Genomic DNA, 16,444 nt, shown 5'->3' on the forward strand with positions numbered 1-16,444 from the left:
ATCAAAGTTGACATGCTTCCACAAACAACTTGCATCACATTACTAGCTTTATTTAGCATATGTCCGAAGTGCTATTTAGAGGTTTTATCGTTGTCTTTCAAAGGCTTATGGAGCAAATCCCAATAATCATCTGTAGAGTAATTTTCACTATTACCACTTATTTTGTCAATAGCAATCAGAATTGTACATAGAAAGCAGTATTTTTTGTCCTTTTCCAAAATTTCATTTAGCAGAGGATTTATTTTCCAGGCCATGACCAACAACTTCAAGATAATCCCTTGACTTCAGTAAATCCCAGTTTTTATTTTTAATTTTTTTTTTTTTTTTTAAAAAAACCTTCCTATCCAGACATTTAAGACATGTAATCCCTCCTAGTGCAATTCTTATCTTGCAAACCTGAAATGGTAAGTAAACATAAATATTACTCTTTGGCTTATAGTACAAGGCTCCTGAGACAACAAATATACAGGTGTTCAGAGAGAATAGCCACTAGAACACTGAGCATCACCAAAAAAGAATGAAGTATTTTAAAAAAAAAATATTTAAAAAGTACATGAAAGGCTTAGTATCTCTCATTATCCAGGGATTAGATCCATGATCAACTTGTTGCACTGAAGCAGGTCATAGGGGCTATATCAACCATCTTCAGGTTATTTTAAATCTCCTTCTTTGAGCCAAGTCACATTACCTCAACATAGCAAGTTTCTGTATAACAGCTGAGTTGTTACGGTTGCCCATGCACACACTCAGAGCTTTCTTTGGCAAAGGCAAGGAAAACTGATCACATTTAAGACCATAACATTACAGTGATTGTTGTGTATAGATCCCAAACCACCAACAATATTGGGTAAAATTCCCTAACAAGGGCTAAACTGATGGACAAAGAAGTGTAATGACCTCCCAAACATTACACAGGCAAGTGGAAAATATAAGGATATCTCTGGGACTTCTCCCTCGCAACTGAAGAAAACTCTGCCTCGCCCTCAAATCATTTTCCCTGCTGCACTGCAAACTGAACTATGAAGAGCTATGTGATAAGTTCAATATGTTTTTACATTCATATTCCAAACCTGTTCTTACTCTCTTTGTAAGGAAATAAAAATTGGAGGAGAGACACACCTGATGTAACTGAAGTTGCAAATCATGGATCTGACCAGCTACACGTGAAGCCTCTTCCTGTAGATCATCCCGATCCTTCTTTGTCTGTTGAAGGCAGCTTGTTAGTTTCCTGATGACTTCATTCTGCTCCCGGACTGTAGTCTCCTACATGGATCACAAGAAGTGCACGTTTCAAATTAAAATATTCTTAATATATTAGGAACCTAGTAAGTTTTCTTAAAGCAAAGCTGTTAAGAGTCTATAGTTACACTAAGTTTTAACAAACTTGCACTAAAGGACGACAAATGTTTGTGTTCAAACATGATGGCAAGGGTGATGAAAAAGGAATCTTACACTGATCTCAGAGATGACAAAGCTAATCAAAAGTGACTTTTTAAACAAATAATAGGATACCAGTAATGAAATAAATATTTTTACTTAAAAATTTTGTAGCTCTTATCAATGTAAAAGCAATCAAGTTTTCTACAGGACATAATGAATATTTAGTACCCCCTAAATTGTTTCCTATCTGTCAGCTCTTCTTTTCAGCCATGTAACAGAAAGCTAATGAGATGGGATACATTAATCCTATTTTATGTTAATCACATTAATCTTTTCAATTTATTTCTCACCAACAGGAAATGTCTTTGTTTCCCCAGTCCTAGAAGGAGAAAAACAACATGTAAAGGGGGAAGCAACTATTCTTTAGAAGCAGCTGATAATTTACCTTTACATAGAAATGCTAGAGAAAGGGAATTCAAAATATCTTTTTTAATATTTCAGCAGAGGGGAAGGTACATGTCAGTTTAATAAAGTCTGACTTATCCTACTTAATCATTTGCCCATACTACAAAAAAAAAAAAAAAAAAAGAAAAAAAAAAGATCACACCCCAAAACCAAAGAGCCACAAGTATTTACAAATATTCAAAAAGTGTGAATGATCTCTAGGGGAAAGTCATTGAGGTGGTGGTGGTAGTGGTGTCTGTCATCCCGTGTGAACATTTAAAAAGGAGCCTAGCTGCATCTATGAAGTGGTTTTCAGACATATCCACAGAAACATTGACATTTCAATAAGTACTTCCTTATCAATAGTTTGAACTTCTTTTTTTTTTTGCACTATTTTTCAGCGTGACCTTGTTATATAATATATATATTAAAAAAAAAATATATAAAAGTTTTTATAGATACTGACTTAAGTCCTGTGTTTTTACATTGAGCTCCTACCTCAATGTATGATTAACTACACTTACCTTAGTGGTTCTTGCAGGTTCTCTCTATAAAGGCCCACTCCTCAATATAGTAAGAAAATTTATCAAGAAAAACTAGCAGCAAGTGTCCAACCATTTCTCAGAAGAATTTAACTATGAATTTCCTAAAAACTTTCTAAAAATAGAGGCATTTCAAATTTAATTTTACTCTCACTTGATTCAAGCAATATGAAGTTCTAGACACTGGTGAACGGAAAACCTCAGTACTGGTTTTTGCAGCACATGTTAGCAAGCTGAAGTACTTTTCAATAACACACAATACTTAGAGTTTTGCCTCCTAAATATTTTTAGGATTAAAATAAAGTAGTGTTATCCCCATTACCCAATTCTATCAAACATACCTGAAGTTGCATAGAGTCACTGTGCTGGGTAAGTTGTTGCTGTAGCTCTTCCATCTGTGCAGTGAGTCTTTTGATCGCTTCCTGTTTCTCCAGAAGTCTGTTCTCTAAGTCAGCTATTCTCGCCTGACACATCTTAGCATCAAGCTCACTGTATTCTGCAGCAGAATTTATCGTAACTTTCTTCATAAAAGAAACAAAAAATGTATTTATTCACCAAAACAATATGCCATTTCTGGTTTGTGATTACTCTGAATATAAATTCAGCTTCAGTCTGAAATTCTGAGCAAATTCTAGTTTAAAAGTAATTCAACACTGGGACTTTAATAGAAACATTACACATAAAGTCCTTAATTCTTAAAAATTTCAAATAAAAAATTTTCAAAGATAATATATTTTCATATAATACTTTAAGGCGCAAAGGTAAATTAGGGAGAAGAGCGTTGTGATTCTACAGCACCAAATTGTGGCAAAGTACCATTGCGAGATGTGTTGGGATTTAAAATACATTCCAACTTACAATTTTGGGGGGTGGGAATACTACCAAAATTACATAAAGTTTTTACATCCATCTGTGCTGACTGGAGAACAGTCTGAAGTTCTTGACTTAAAATTAAATTCAAGTGTATGCAGCTATTGCAAATAAATATTCAACATACTCTGAGTTTCTATGGCTTTAACAACAGAACAAAAAAATAAGTACAAAGAGAAAAGCTGTTCCAATCAATCCTGTGGTTTCTTAGGAGCAATATTATTACAATTCTCACAGAGGAGACAGTATCTTGTATTATTTTAAATATTTTTTGGTTTTAATGTATGAAAAAAAATTAAAGAATAAACCTACATTTCAATTAAAAACATTGTTCAAATTTCTCTGGACAAGGTCCATGATTTCACTAAAACCAGTTCTCTTAGCAACCAGTTTCGCAGCCAGTAAAAGTACATACAGATAAGTACCTGTTTTAGACTGCAAAATAGTGAAATTGCATCACTTTTATCATATTTGATAACAATGCTCAATAACTAATAATTTCAGCAACCAATTATCATACTCATCTTTCACATATATATCAGCATCTTTTACTAAAGATACCTTCTTTCACACTTACTTCAGCTGCATGATCATTCAGTACATCCCAGTTGGACAAGTCAGCACTCCCCTGGTAATTAAATAAAACAAACACTAAGTCATGGCCATTTTAAAGATACATAAGGAAAAGCTTAATTATTCTGGAAACACCCTAAACACATGAGCCAGAAAGGTCCATGTTGTGAGACAACATACCAGTGAGAGAGACTGACTGTAATAGTAAACTCAGCTGGTCATTCCAGGTCAAATGAATGAAATAAATGCAAAAAAAATTAATTTTTACGAATGTCTACTCAAAAATTTCAGGCTAAGTCTAACCACTGAGATTTAATGTATTATATTCTGCTTTTGTGGCTTGCAAATACAGTTCAGTACTCTTTACTACTAAATATTAGTAAACTAACTGACAGGAGATTATTTAACAAACATGCTAAAATCATTCTGACAATTACAAAAGCAGTATTATTTTCTGACACATATACTTAATGGAGCTTGATATCTTGAAAGATACTTACCTCTCACTAAATTCACAACAAGACAAAGATGACTATAGCACTATTTAGAAAACCCAGCCCATAGTCCTTCCTGTATTTTGAATCCGCACAAAGTAGTTTCCAATGACTACTGTCCCCCTAGAGGTGCCCCCTCCACATAACTTAAAAAGCAATTCCATTTGCTTTACTATTTACTACTAAAACTAGCTATTTGGACAGAAGCTGTTTAGAAGCAATAAGTGATTTTTGTTGGTTTTTAATTTAAGTTCACATGAATGTAATAAGGACGCTGCTATGGCTGAGCAACAAAATTCTGTATGCTTTTTCCTTAGTGCAAACAGCTTGGCATGTAGCTTCATAAAAGCCTTTGCAATGCTAATGTTATGCTCAGGATATCCTGAAAGCAGTAGGGATATCCTCACAACAGAAAGCAGGATAATACATGCAAATGGTATCCTCCGTTACTGCAGGTTTGCAAATACACTAGACTGATGCTATTGGTGTATGTTATGAAAGCACACTAACAGCTGGAGAGATGCTTTTTATGCGGAAGGCGGTGCCTTCCCAAAACTCATGAATCTTTGCATAGACAACATGCTGAAATGCACTGGGAAACTACTTTCTAAACAAACTCCCAGACCAAGACAGATATAGTTTGCTGTAGACAGAGAGTTGCCTTGTGGCTTCTGAGGCTTGTGAAAGCATTAGCCAACCACTTCTGAAGCAAGCTGAACTCCTAAAAAAAAAATTGTTCAAAACTACATTTTGCCTATTTTTATTACAAGACAGAAAGAGAGAGAAAGTGTTACATGACTGTCTAATACACAGCTGATATAAAAATAAAAATCTTGCTTGTGAGCTGAAGCAAGAAAGCAACTGCTTAATTCAGGCAGACCAGTACATCTATTAGCAGACGTCTAGTAATCTCACACTATATCACAGGCTATGTTTCTGTGTTTATTGACATGACCACCTTTAGCGCGTCACCAGTACAAACATACTGAAATACATCAGGCATAAACAGAGTCACATTTTAAACAAAATTTGTCAGAGAACATAACACCTATGCTGGCTTTACAATGGCTACTAAGAGCATGCTGGAACAAATTATATTTTTTCACAAAACATTAAGCACATTTGAGCCAGCAAAGTGATACAAAACCAAACTAATGCTGTGCATTACAAGGTCCTGGCAGTTTTGCTCATCTACTACGCCACTCAATCTGGATTTGCCATTTCATGGAGTCACAGCCACATAACCAGAAGTCTGCCCAAAGAGAAGTTCATGGCAGTGAAAGGTGAAAGACCTCAATTTAGCAAGCTAACAGCAGACAGCTCCTTGACAATACCAGCTGTCCAGTCCATATAACGGAGAAGTTTTTTCCAGTTATTTACATCACTTTGTAAGAGAGTTAATTACTACAAGTGACAATACATCAGTTTACTTCTCAATGGTAGCTAGTTGACAGTGCCAGAGAGCCAATACCCAATTAAGTAAAACAGTCACCTGGAATACTTGTTATCTGCAGATGGAGTGAAGTGAAACACAAGAAATACTAAGATTTACCTCTGTCTCTGTTGTTGTCTCTAGTAGGTTGGTGTCTTCAGCCTTACTCTCTAGTAGGTTGGTCTCTTCAGCCTTACTCTCTATACCCTTACCAACATCTTGGGCCGCTAGTGCGTACTCTTCCTTCGGAACGTCATGCGTGTGGACAGACGAGCCCTTCCCCTTCGCCGTCTTTTTCTGCGACTGCGTGATGTCACTTTTTGTTTTTCGTTGTCTGAAGTAAGCAAACTGTGCAGAAAAGATTGGAAGAGGTAGAGGGAGAGGTAAGTGAGAAAAAGGTAGCAGGACCACAAGATTAACACACTCATGGGTGATGAAGATCCTATCTTGATAAAATATATACATCTGCAGAAAAACTGCTTTATCTTCCTACTTTCTACACATTCAGAACATACTGGATAACTGTGCAATTAAGCAAAAAATCTCACACCAGTACTAAAGACTCATTTCAATACAAGAATCAAATTTTACTCAGTGAAACTGTGTGTCAGTGACAATCCAGAATTACAGCAAGACAGATTAGTAAAAGAACGAGTTGTTAATATATAGAATCATTAGGAAAAAATAATAATTGAGCAGTCTTTCTGCAAGACCAGCAAAAACAGTAACCCCCTACAAATGTATCTAAACAGTTCTTTGCCAGTGTAAGCTTTAAGATTAAAATTAACAGAAGTGAATCCTCATGCTCCTTCCTTGCCACCCCCTTAAGAGAATACAGCAAAACTTCCTAGCCAGAAAGCAGCCTACAGTACATAAATAGAAAATCAATTAAGCCAGGTCATTTTAATTTCTTCTGTTGAAGAATCAGATGCTCTACTTTATCAGACTATCACAGCTCTACAAAGCACCAGGGACTTGTAAAGAATGTCACTGACAATTTATTACCCAACTTTCCTTAGCACCTTAAACTGCTTAAAAAGGATTATCCTATTTTGAACACTAGTATTGTGTTTAGGCAGCATTTCCAAGTAACATCTCCCTCACAACATAAATCCAGACATCCTTCTCATAAGGAAAAAGCTTTCTCCAAGGTTACAACCATAGGTTATCAAGTGCACTGTTAATATATCCTTGTGACAAGATAAAACACAGTCAAATGATCATGGGATGTAAACATAATTGGCAAGATCTACCTGCAATATATACGATAATCCATTGCTTGACAGCTTGGTTTTCCTGTAAAACAGCCACCTTGCAGAAGTGTCTTGTCCGTTTCTTTTCATTCAACATTTGAAATGGATTTAGTTCAGTCCTTTCTCCTTACACCCATTATAGCAACTTCTACCTGACAGCTTAGCTACTCAACAGATACATGGTTACACACCTGCTACACTGAGCAGCCTGTTTAAAAGGTGCATTTGAAGAAAGATATCAGTTTCTTACCAGCAGTTCAGATGTTCATATACAAATAGCTTAATTTTAAGATTACATTCTGTAGTTTCCATAGTTATTAATACTGAATGCAGATTAAACAAAGATTGCCAGGTGCCCTGTTGCCTTTTATAATATGCAAGATGAACAGATCAGTAAATAAAGCTGTAGTGAGACATAAATACTATTCTCTGAAATCAGGTGTTAACTCTAGCACTTACTGATGGCAATGTATGTCAAAACCAGCCCTAATTAACCTGATAACATGGGGAAAAGGGATAGGAGGAATCCTGCAGAAAAATGGAGAGTTGAAAAAGCTGCTGAAGCAGGAAAAAAAGGGAAAACAGGAGTAAAACAATCAGAAAAGATGAGAAATGAAAGGCAGAGAGTGGCCATCATAGAGAACAGTTAATGATTTCACGAATGGAAATCAAGTATTTGACATTAAAATACCAAGACTTGCCATGACTGAACATCTAAATGAGTATGGATTTTTAAATGCACAGCTCAAAGAAAACAAAACTTATTTTGTCCCATTCATAAGCATTAAACATGAAATCATAATAGGTATCATGCAAAAATATCCAACTACTCCACAATTTTATGGAACTATTGGACTTGTTGGTCCATGAAAGTATCTGGAGTCAAACACACTCCAGATTTATGGAATCACTGAATGGGGAAAAGCCCTATTTAGGGCAATATCGGGTTTCCAAAGCCTTTAATCAGCTACATAAATTTAAGTGTCATTATAAGCGTATTATCAGATATGCAGACAGTCATCCAACATGAAGTAGTGTGTGTGTGAATATGAAGAAAGCACGTAACCCTGACTCTCCCCATCCCAGTGAGATCATGCCCCTTTTGAAGGAGCTCAGTTTGCTTTCTAGCAACACGTGCAAAGGCGAAAGCTTCACTTTTAGCCAAGATGTAGCATGCCACAACACCAGCAGTGCTGTCCATCGTAGCATCCAAATCAGCTCTCCGTAACTGAAGAGCACTCGGCCTTCCTGCAGGTACCAATATACTGCAACTTCATCTCACCATGACCAGTCACTTAAGAGGCAACTGCAAGGCACCTCTGAATTGGTATGGCCAGCACCACACAAGCATCCCAGAACTAGAACAAGCCTGCCAGGTTTTGTGTCAGGTGGTCCCCGTGTCATCCCCGTCCCAATTAACTGCTGTGCTGACATCCTTCCACCACATTATTGCAAGCTGACTGACACGAGCAGCACGGGCCAGCAGACAGGGAAACTACAGCACAGGCAGCACTGTTCAGCTCTCGCCAGCCTACCTCACACATGATTTACTCATTGACTTTACTGCTTTACATGCGTCAGAACCAACAGAAACTGGTTGTTCAAATAAACCTTAGTCCACCTCCTAGATACAGTAAACATAAGCAACAAGTACTCTTAGACAAAACCCAGAAATATTTTCTAGAGCTTGCTCAAACTGATGAGGCAGGAAAACTTCCTGGAAAACACACACTCCTTTTTGAGCTCCTACCATGTAAAATGCAAGAATGGCAAAAACTTCACACACATGAGGTATGGCATATATAGGTCTGTAACTAGAAGCACAGTTGGCCAACGTGCATACTAGCTAACGTGAGGTGGAAAAACACAAGGAGAAAAAAGCAGCACTGAATACTTGGGGGTTGTTCTGTTTCTCAATTACTACCTTGGCAATCAGTATTGCATTTATTAAAAATGGAAATCTGAAGTACCTGATACAGTCAGTACTTAGCTGCCAAATCATGACAATTTCCAATTAATACAACAGTTGGAATCATTATTATTATTATTATTTGGTGATAACTTAAATGCATTTCCATAATGGAGTTTTTATTGCTATATGAAAAAGAATAATGCAAGTACTGGTTTAAAGAGGAAAACATTCACATTATATTCCTTTCCCAAGTCATTATTTAGCAGACTAAATTCTAAGGATGCCAAAGACAAAAATTTTTTTTTTTTTTTTTTTGGAGGAGGAGGGTGGGGCAGAAAACCCCACAGCAGCTCACATCTCCAGATCGAAGCATTATCAGACTGCAGTTAGCATGACTGCATAGGTTGCTACAAGTCAGGTTGCTACAACAGAGGCCTGCAACACACAACTAGACTCGCACTCCTGTCCCCTGCTCTCGTGAGCACTCTCACAGTGATGCGGTGACATGATTCAGGAAGCTGATCTGGATGAACACTGAACACTGCTGTATTGGTCCGGAGATGGGATGACCTTAAGCTGCTGTAGGCCTGCACCACAGGAAGGAAATACTGTACCTGTTCACAGTCATTTCTCCCTTTCAAAACTGCCTTTGTATTCATGAGGAAGGCAGCACAAAGCAAGCAAGAAAAAAAGAAAAGGAAAAGAACAAAAAGGAGAGACATGTCCCTACTGCTCTATTAAATAAGAGCCTTTCAAAACACAAGCTACCCAAAAGAAGTTTCTGAGGCAAGTTACTGTCCTGCAGCCCACCTACTCAGCAGCATGACCGCATCCTACTAGGGGCTTAAGAACACGCAAAGGACTACGCCAAGTAACACCAAAGGTCCATTTATTCCAGTAATTAGCCCAATATGCATCTGTTCCGTAAGTTAGCTCCACAACTTCAGGTATATAAGTAAAGATACAGAAACAGGGCAAGCATGCAGCCATACACGGTAGAAATTAGGCGTGAACATACTAACGAATGTGCAGCTCACGTGTTTGCCTTCCAAACCCTAACATACTATATTTGCGTTTAATAAGTCCTGATGGATATTGCTTCCATTCATTTCTTTGGGCATTTTTTTTTTTAAATTGTCTGGTGCCCACAATCTGCTAGCTAAGTAATGGATCTCTGTGACATTTTAATAAGCAGAGAAAGCACTACATCTGTCTCTGCCTTTCTAAACCCTTTCCTCTCCTCTCCTCTCAGTATACCAGGTATGTGATACCATGCAACAGCAATATTGATGGGGCTGCTAACAATTTTTTTTTAAATGGTAAGATGAAAGATATTTAGCATATAGTTTAAAAAAAAATAATAAATGCAACATTGGCTCTGCACACACAAGTTGAAACATAATGCAAGTCCCTACTTTTTTTTTTTCCGATGGCAAACAACAGCTGTACAACAGGTGGGAACTAATAACTTATTCAAGGCAAGTCTATCACATTTTTCTGACTATAAACAGATACTCCACTTAGAGAAGGGTTACAAAAGAAATGTTTACATAAGTCTTGCCACAGCTAATTTAACTTTTCAACCTGAAGAACTCCTGTTCTCCAACTTTCCTCTCTCAGTATTAATCCAAAAACTAATCATGCAATCATTCTCCAACAGGGGATTGTGTCCACACAGCACATAACAAGGCTGCGAGGGCAAGCTGATGAGGAGCTGCTGAGAGGGAGCGGGGAAAGTGGCAACCATGGCAGCATCTGGGTGGGACAGGGCAGGGATGGAGGAGCTGTACTGCCCACCATCAAGCTGCTTCAGCACAGCTCCAGCCACAACCCTGCTCCCCTCCCAGTAACGCTCTCTTTAATTGCCTTCTGCACAGCGCTGGGAGGAGGGAGCTGAAACAGAAACACAGAAGGCTGCTGAAAAGATCTGAAGCAGACAGCACAGCTCCAAGCCACCTCCAACCCCACTAGCAAGATTTCCAGACAGGTCCTCTGCAGAAAGGGCCATGCCCTTACACCTGTGGGAGAATCACTAGGAGCGATATCAGGGGTGAAGAGGCTGTAGTACGTCATGAAAATATCTGATCCGTCCACACCTCCCAACACCCTGTGCAGCTTCAGCTATCCTCTTGTAGCTACAGTCCCCCATTCCAGTCCTACCAGGATGGTGAGAACAGGGAAACGCTGTAGCTGCAGGGTGGCAAGCCTTACTCAGGAATGGATTCCCAGAAGGGAAATATGACAATAACAGCTCAAAAAACAGCCAAAACGCTAAGTTGAAAGAAAAGTAATCAGGCATTTCTAACCAGCTTCTTGATCATCATTACCAAAACAAAGCAGAAGTTTTTAATCTAAGAGGGTTACGTATACATATAAAGTGCTAATTACATCACTGCAGACAATAATTACTAAGAGAATGTCACCTTTGTACATCAGTTGTATCATATGCGCTCTCTACACCGTCCCACCAAACTACACCTAGCTGAAGGCATGTAACTGCTCAAAGTGTGTGAAGTGTTCACTAACAGCATGACTGGAAAAAAACTAAATCAACCCAGTTCTCCAACAACCCACCTGCAGATGCAAGGGCAAGCGGACTAGTCATTGAAGTATAAAACACGCACCACCTATTCTTGGGGATTCTCACCTGGAAATACAGTATTTCCACAAATAACTGAGTGGAATCCTAGGTAAAAATGGGAGAATCAGGGAGAAAACAAAACAAAAAGACCCCAGAACCTGGAGGAAGATATATGCACTGCTTTAAGCTGCTCCCTGCTCACTGAAGATAATGTTTATATACCTCTGCAGTAATTCGGGAAGTCTCCCGGGCAACCTCCTTTCAGGGAGCACCACTAGGCACATTTATTTCTGGCACAGCCACGCTGCCCAGGTAAACACCTCTCTTCTCCGGACACAGCTCCGAGCTGGCAGCAACGCTTCAGCACTGCCGCCGCCCGGACCCCCGGGCCCGGGCTTCGGGAGCGGCACCGACCCCACCACGCTACGAGGGAAAAACCGCCGGCGTCCCGCCGACGGGGAGAGACCCGGGACGGGCAGAGGCGATGCCGCGGGCGGCTCCGGGAGCCAGCCCCCCCCGCCAGGCCCCCCTCCGGCTCGGTGCCCGGCCGCGGGCACCGCAGGGCGCCAGGCCGGGCCGAGAGCGGCTCCCCCCGCCCCCCCTCCAAGCCGGGACCCCCCTCTCCTCACCTTGGCCCTGCCGGCCTCCAGTTTCCGCCTCCGCGCCTCCTCCTCCTCCGCGTCCATGTGGCGGGCAAGCCGGGGGCCCGGAAGCGGCAGCCGCGCCGGGCCCGCACCCCTCGCTCCTCCAACTGTCACAGCGAAGGGGGCACAGAACTTTCGGTCATGGCCGCCTCAACGCCTTCTCCCCGCCCGCCTCAGCTCTACCGCCAACCGCGAGGCGGCCCTAGCCAGCACTGGCCAATAACAGAGCAGGAGTTGGCCCGCCCTCCCGGCAAAAGGAAGGAAGCTCTCCGGGAATTGGCGAGAATCGCCGTACGCAGGAGGCAAGCCAGCCAATGCCGAGAGCAACCGTTAGCCTAGCCCCGCCCACCCTCGCTAACTGACTCCTGGGATAGACAGCGCAAGCTGGAGCGCGCCCTCTGCCTCCACCCCGCTGCCGCGCAAGTGCCCGCCCCTCCTCAGCAGCCACCAATAGAAGAGGTAGCCGTCCGCCACCGTGTCTGCGCTGGATGGCCGCTTTCAAACGGGCCGCCAGCCACGGCCCCGCCCAGGGCCAAGAGAGAGCCAATGGGGAGAGGGGGACGGCTGCCGCGGGAAAGCTGACCCGGCCGTTGCCGGGCAGCGGTGAGCGGCCGGCCTGGACGGGCTGCGGTGTCGGCTGCCGCTCTCCGGCTCCCTCTTCCCCCTCTGCCCGCCCTGGGGCCGCCACCGCTGGTGCCTCGGGTCCAGGCGGGCTCCTCCGCGAAGAGAGGCTGCTTGTGGGTGCCCTGCCCTTCCATCTGCTGTGTCTGCTCCTCTGTGACCGGTCCCGGCGCTGGCGGCCTGGTCCCTAGCCCCGTTGGAGGCAGAGGGAGGTGTTGGCGCAGGGGGTTGACCATCCAGCTTGATCATAAACTTCTGTGGAAATATGACCCTTTACAGCACGCCTAGTTTGCCTGTTGTGTATATTTTGCGTGTGGGTTTTACAGCGGCCCACTGCTTTGTTTCCAGTGCAGGAAGCGGGCTGTGAGGGCTTCACCTGCAGAGCCCCTTCACCTTGGAAGTACAGGCACAGCGAGAGCTGAGGTCTGGAAATGACTGTCAGATAACAAGGGAGAAATAAGGTGCTCTTTTCTTAATATTGAGAATAATTAACCTTACAGTCATCTACAAAACTGGCAGCTTCTTTGTCTCTTGAAGGCGTTAAATCATACTGGAAAACACATGCTTTAATCAAGTTTGTCACTCGGCTCAGTTCAGAGGTAACCTCTTGTAATACGCTGACTTTTTCTTTCTAAGAAACATGGAAATACAAGCATCTTCATGATCCGACAACTCCTTTTCTATCCCTGGACCTTTCTATGCATTTGGGCTCTTACCTGTATGGACTTTTGCCCCCAATTCAGACATTGCACCCTCCAGGTCGTGAGCTGGACCTAGCTGCTCCTGTGGACTGCATCTGTGCTATATGGGTTTCCCAATCCTATGTCAACCACAATCCAAAAAGTATGTGGGAAGAAACATGGACATGTTCATATTCTCAGAATACACCATTTTGTACCAATCTTCTGGTCTCCCACATTATCTCTATGTAAACGTTTCAGCATAGACAATAAAAAGACTGGAGCAGTGTGTGCCCAGTGCTCCAAAAAGAAAGCTGAGGACACTAGGAGCAAGGCAGGGTTGGCAAGGCTTTCTCTACACATCAGAAAGCCTGTCTGTGTCCAGAGCCAAGGTAGAGATTAAGTTTTAAACTCCTGCAGAGGTTGCCAGTGGACAGTATGCGTTGGCTTTTTTTTTTTTACAACCAGTTTGGCCCTTCTAAGGAAGGGTAGAAATTTCAGTGAGCAAACCATGCAGGGACATTAGATCTGACAGCAAAGACAGACTCGTGATGCTAATTTGGGTCACCTCCTGCTTTGTCAACCCGTGGCTGTTTTGCGGGGTTTTTTGTTTATTTGTTTCTCCTGGTAGTACTGCCATGTCCTCTGACCCTGTAGCCAGGATTCTGAGTTTGTCCCCAGTCTATGCTAAGAGATAAAGTCTGAATTATGAAATTTCTTAGCACAAAAGCTTATGTAATCTGAGAAGCAAAAGGAAACTGGTAAGCTCAGCAGAAAGAAGTTTCTTAAAAGAAAAAAGATAATATACCATGGCATTTATAATGGCAATTTTGTTAAATCAGATATGTCACTTAAAAAAAATTGGTTTAAAATAAATTACTGCTTTGACTTCTTGCTCCAGCTAAAAATGTAAAATAAGTAAGTCATGTTTGTTTGGGTTTAATGGATTTTGGTTTATTGGTAATTTTTTTTTTTTTAAATAACCAACTCATGCATTATATTTTCTTATATCCCTGTCTCTCTGTCAAAATGTCAGGATTTCTAGTGCTAATCTAATTAAATTGACTCAGGTGGAAATATTTGAAAAGGGACCTGTCTCCAGCGATGTGTCGGCTAGCTGGCAATCAGCCAGCACCAGCAAGACCGTTTGGGTACTACCCGAATTGTCCTGCCAGCAGCTGGACTGGGGTTCTGCACTGTTAGAGCAGCTTTGCAGTGCGGGAGCTGAAGCCAGCCAGGCAGAGTGGCAGGGCCACCACCTCTGTTTCTGCTGGGGCCAATCCCACCTGACATAACCATAAAAGCAGTAGACGTCATTTATACCTTGACTGAGTTAGCAGTAGCACTGAAAATGCCACACTAAGATCAGACTGGTAATGAAACCTTACTGAGAACTCTGCGTGCTGCTGCAACGTATCTGCAAATAAATGAGCAGTGTTTGCAGAGACTAGTGGTTTGCCATTGTCGTATAAAAAGACAGTAATCATAAGTATAGTATATGATTAGTATAGTGTACTTGATTATAAGTAAGAAGACTTAATCATAAATATAATTTGGTTCAAACTGGGGTCACTGTTTTCAGAAATAACAGTAGAAACCAACATTACATATTGTTATATGATAGTGGCATGAAATAACTCTTAACTGTAAGATACGTTTTATTCATATGCTTAGCTTTAAATGCACATAGGACATTTTTACGATACTTGTAACCACCAAGCAGCCTAACAAGCTCTCGACTGTTAATTTGCAACATTACAATTGGCAGAAGCAGACAATTGATTGGAAGGAAATTATATGTACTTCTCTGTTGGTGATTTGTGTGTGTGTATGTTTCTTTTTTTATTCTTTTAACTCTCTTCTTTTGATAAATTAAAACACTCTTCTAAGACTGAAATGATAGAGCCTCCTCCCTGGGGAACCAGAACATGAAAATTTATAGTCTCTGGATATTTCCAGGTACGCCAGTTTGTTTGGTTCTTTTTATATTGTGTTTTAGAAATCATAGTAATTAAAATTAAGAGCATAAAGTATCAAAATCAATAAAAGATATCATAGAAATGTGGTACTGGTATGGACCTCACCAGTTATCTAATCCATTTTTGTATCTGAGGAGTGGTCTAATAGTCCTACAATGTTCATCACGTTTGTTTTTCTATATTGTTTTTAAACAAATTATGTGAAAGTTTTTTCTTAGATAGCTGCTCCATCATTTATCTTACTGTATAATTAAGAATTTTTCTTGGTTTTATCCAGTTTTCCTCTCCCTCACTAAGCCAAATGCTTCTTGCCCAGCCTTTCCAGACAGAAAAAAACCCACCCTGTTCTTGATTGTACCCTTTCATTTATTTAAAGATTGCTAGCCTGTCCTCTTCTCACCATCTACTTACTAATTAAACAAAGCCAGTCCTTCCAAGTCTTCCTCAGAACTTACAAAATGTACCATTTTTATCTTTTTTTTTCTCGACTTACTTTCTCTCTTAAGCCATCATGTCTAAAATTAGGCAGAGTGTTAAAACTCTGACTTCAGCGCTGCTAAATAGAGCAGAATAATTATCTCCTGTGAGGTGCACTAACACTCCTGTTAATACTTTGCAGAATTAAATTTGTCTGATTTTGCTCTTTTGCATCATCATGTTCATGTGTGATCCCTAGTTTGTGATTCCATGTAGCTATAGATCCTTTTTGGCAAGATTCTCTTGTGTCCAGCTGGCATGTTTCCAGCAAGTCATTAATTAGCAGGTTGTAAGATGTCTCTAGAGCAGGGATCCCACTGTGAGCAGGGCAGCCGTAAGTGTGAGAAAAGAAAGATCCCTCAGCAGATTTGCTGGAAAGCATTTTTTTACCTAGTATTTTCTCTGGGATACCTGTCACATTAAGCAGAAGTTTCTCTCTCTTCCTTTCCTCTATAGTCAACTCGGTTGCTTAACACAGGTGCTCTATTTTTAATGGAATACTTAATACTTGGTTCTTGTTGTCAACCTTTCTTTTAACCCTCTATTCCTCTCACAATGAAGG

General features: G+C 40.8%; 1 protein-coding gene across 5 annotated transcripts in view; it reads right to left on the reverse strand.

The window, feature by feature from the left end:
- PCNT (pericentrin) overlaps positions 1 to 12,300 on the reverse strand; it is a 101,946-nt gene extending 89,646 nt beyond the window's left edge. For 2 of the 5 annotated variants that reach the window (XM_052793686.1, XM_052793685.1), the window contains exons 1-5: positions 12,111 to 12,299; positions 5,856 to 6,083; positions 3,814 to 3,864; positions 2,708 to 2,887; positions 1,120 to 1,263 (exon numbers count right to left, since the gene is read on the reverse strand). In XM_052793686.1, coding sequence (XP_052649646.1) covers positions 1,120 to 1,263; positions 2,708 to 2,887; positions 3,814 to 3,864; positions 5,856 to 6,083; positions 12,111 to 12,167 — 660 coding nt within the window. In that variant the 5' untranslated portion in view covers positions 12,168 to 12,299. Of the gene's footprint in view, positions 1 to 1,119; positions 1,264 to 2,707; positions 2,888 to 3,813; positions 3,865 to 5,855; positions 6,216 to 12,110 lie in introns of those variants that run through there. The other 3 variants (XM_052793688.1, XM_052793687.1, XM_052793684.1) reach the window with 3 other exon arrangements.
- Between the last annotated feature and the right edge of the window lie 4,144 nt (positions 12,301 to 16,444).

Source organism: Harpia harpyja, chromosome 7 (genome assembly GCF_026419915.1).
Source record: "Harpia harpyja isolate bHarHar1 chromosome 7, bHarHar1 primary haplotype, whole genome shotgun sequence".
In the NCBI taxonomy this organism is placed as follows: domain Eukaryota; kingdom Metazoa; phylum Chordata; class Aves; order Accipitriformes; family Accipitridae; genus Harpia; species Harpia harpyja.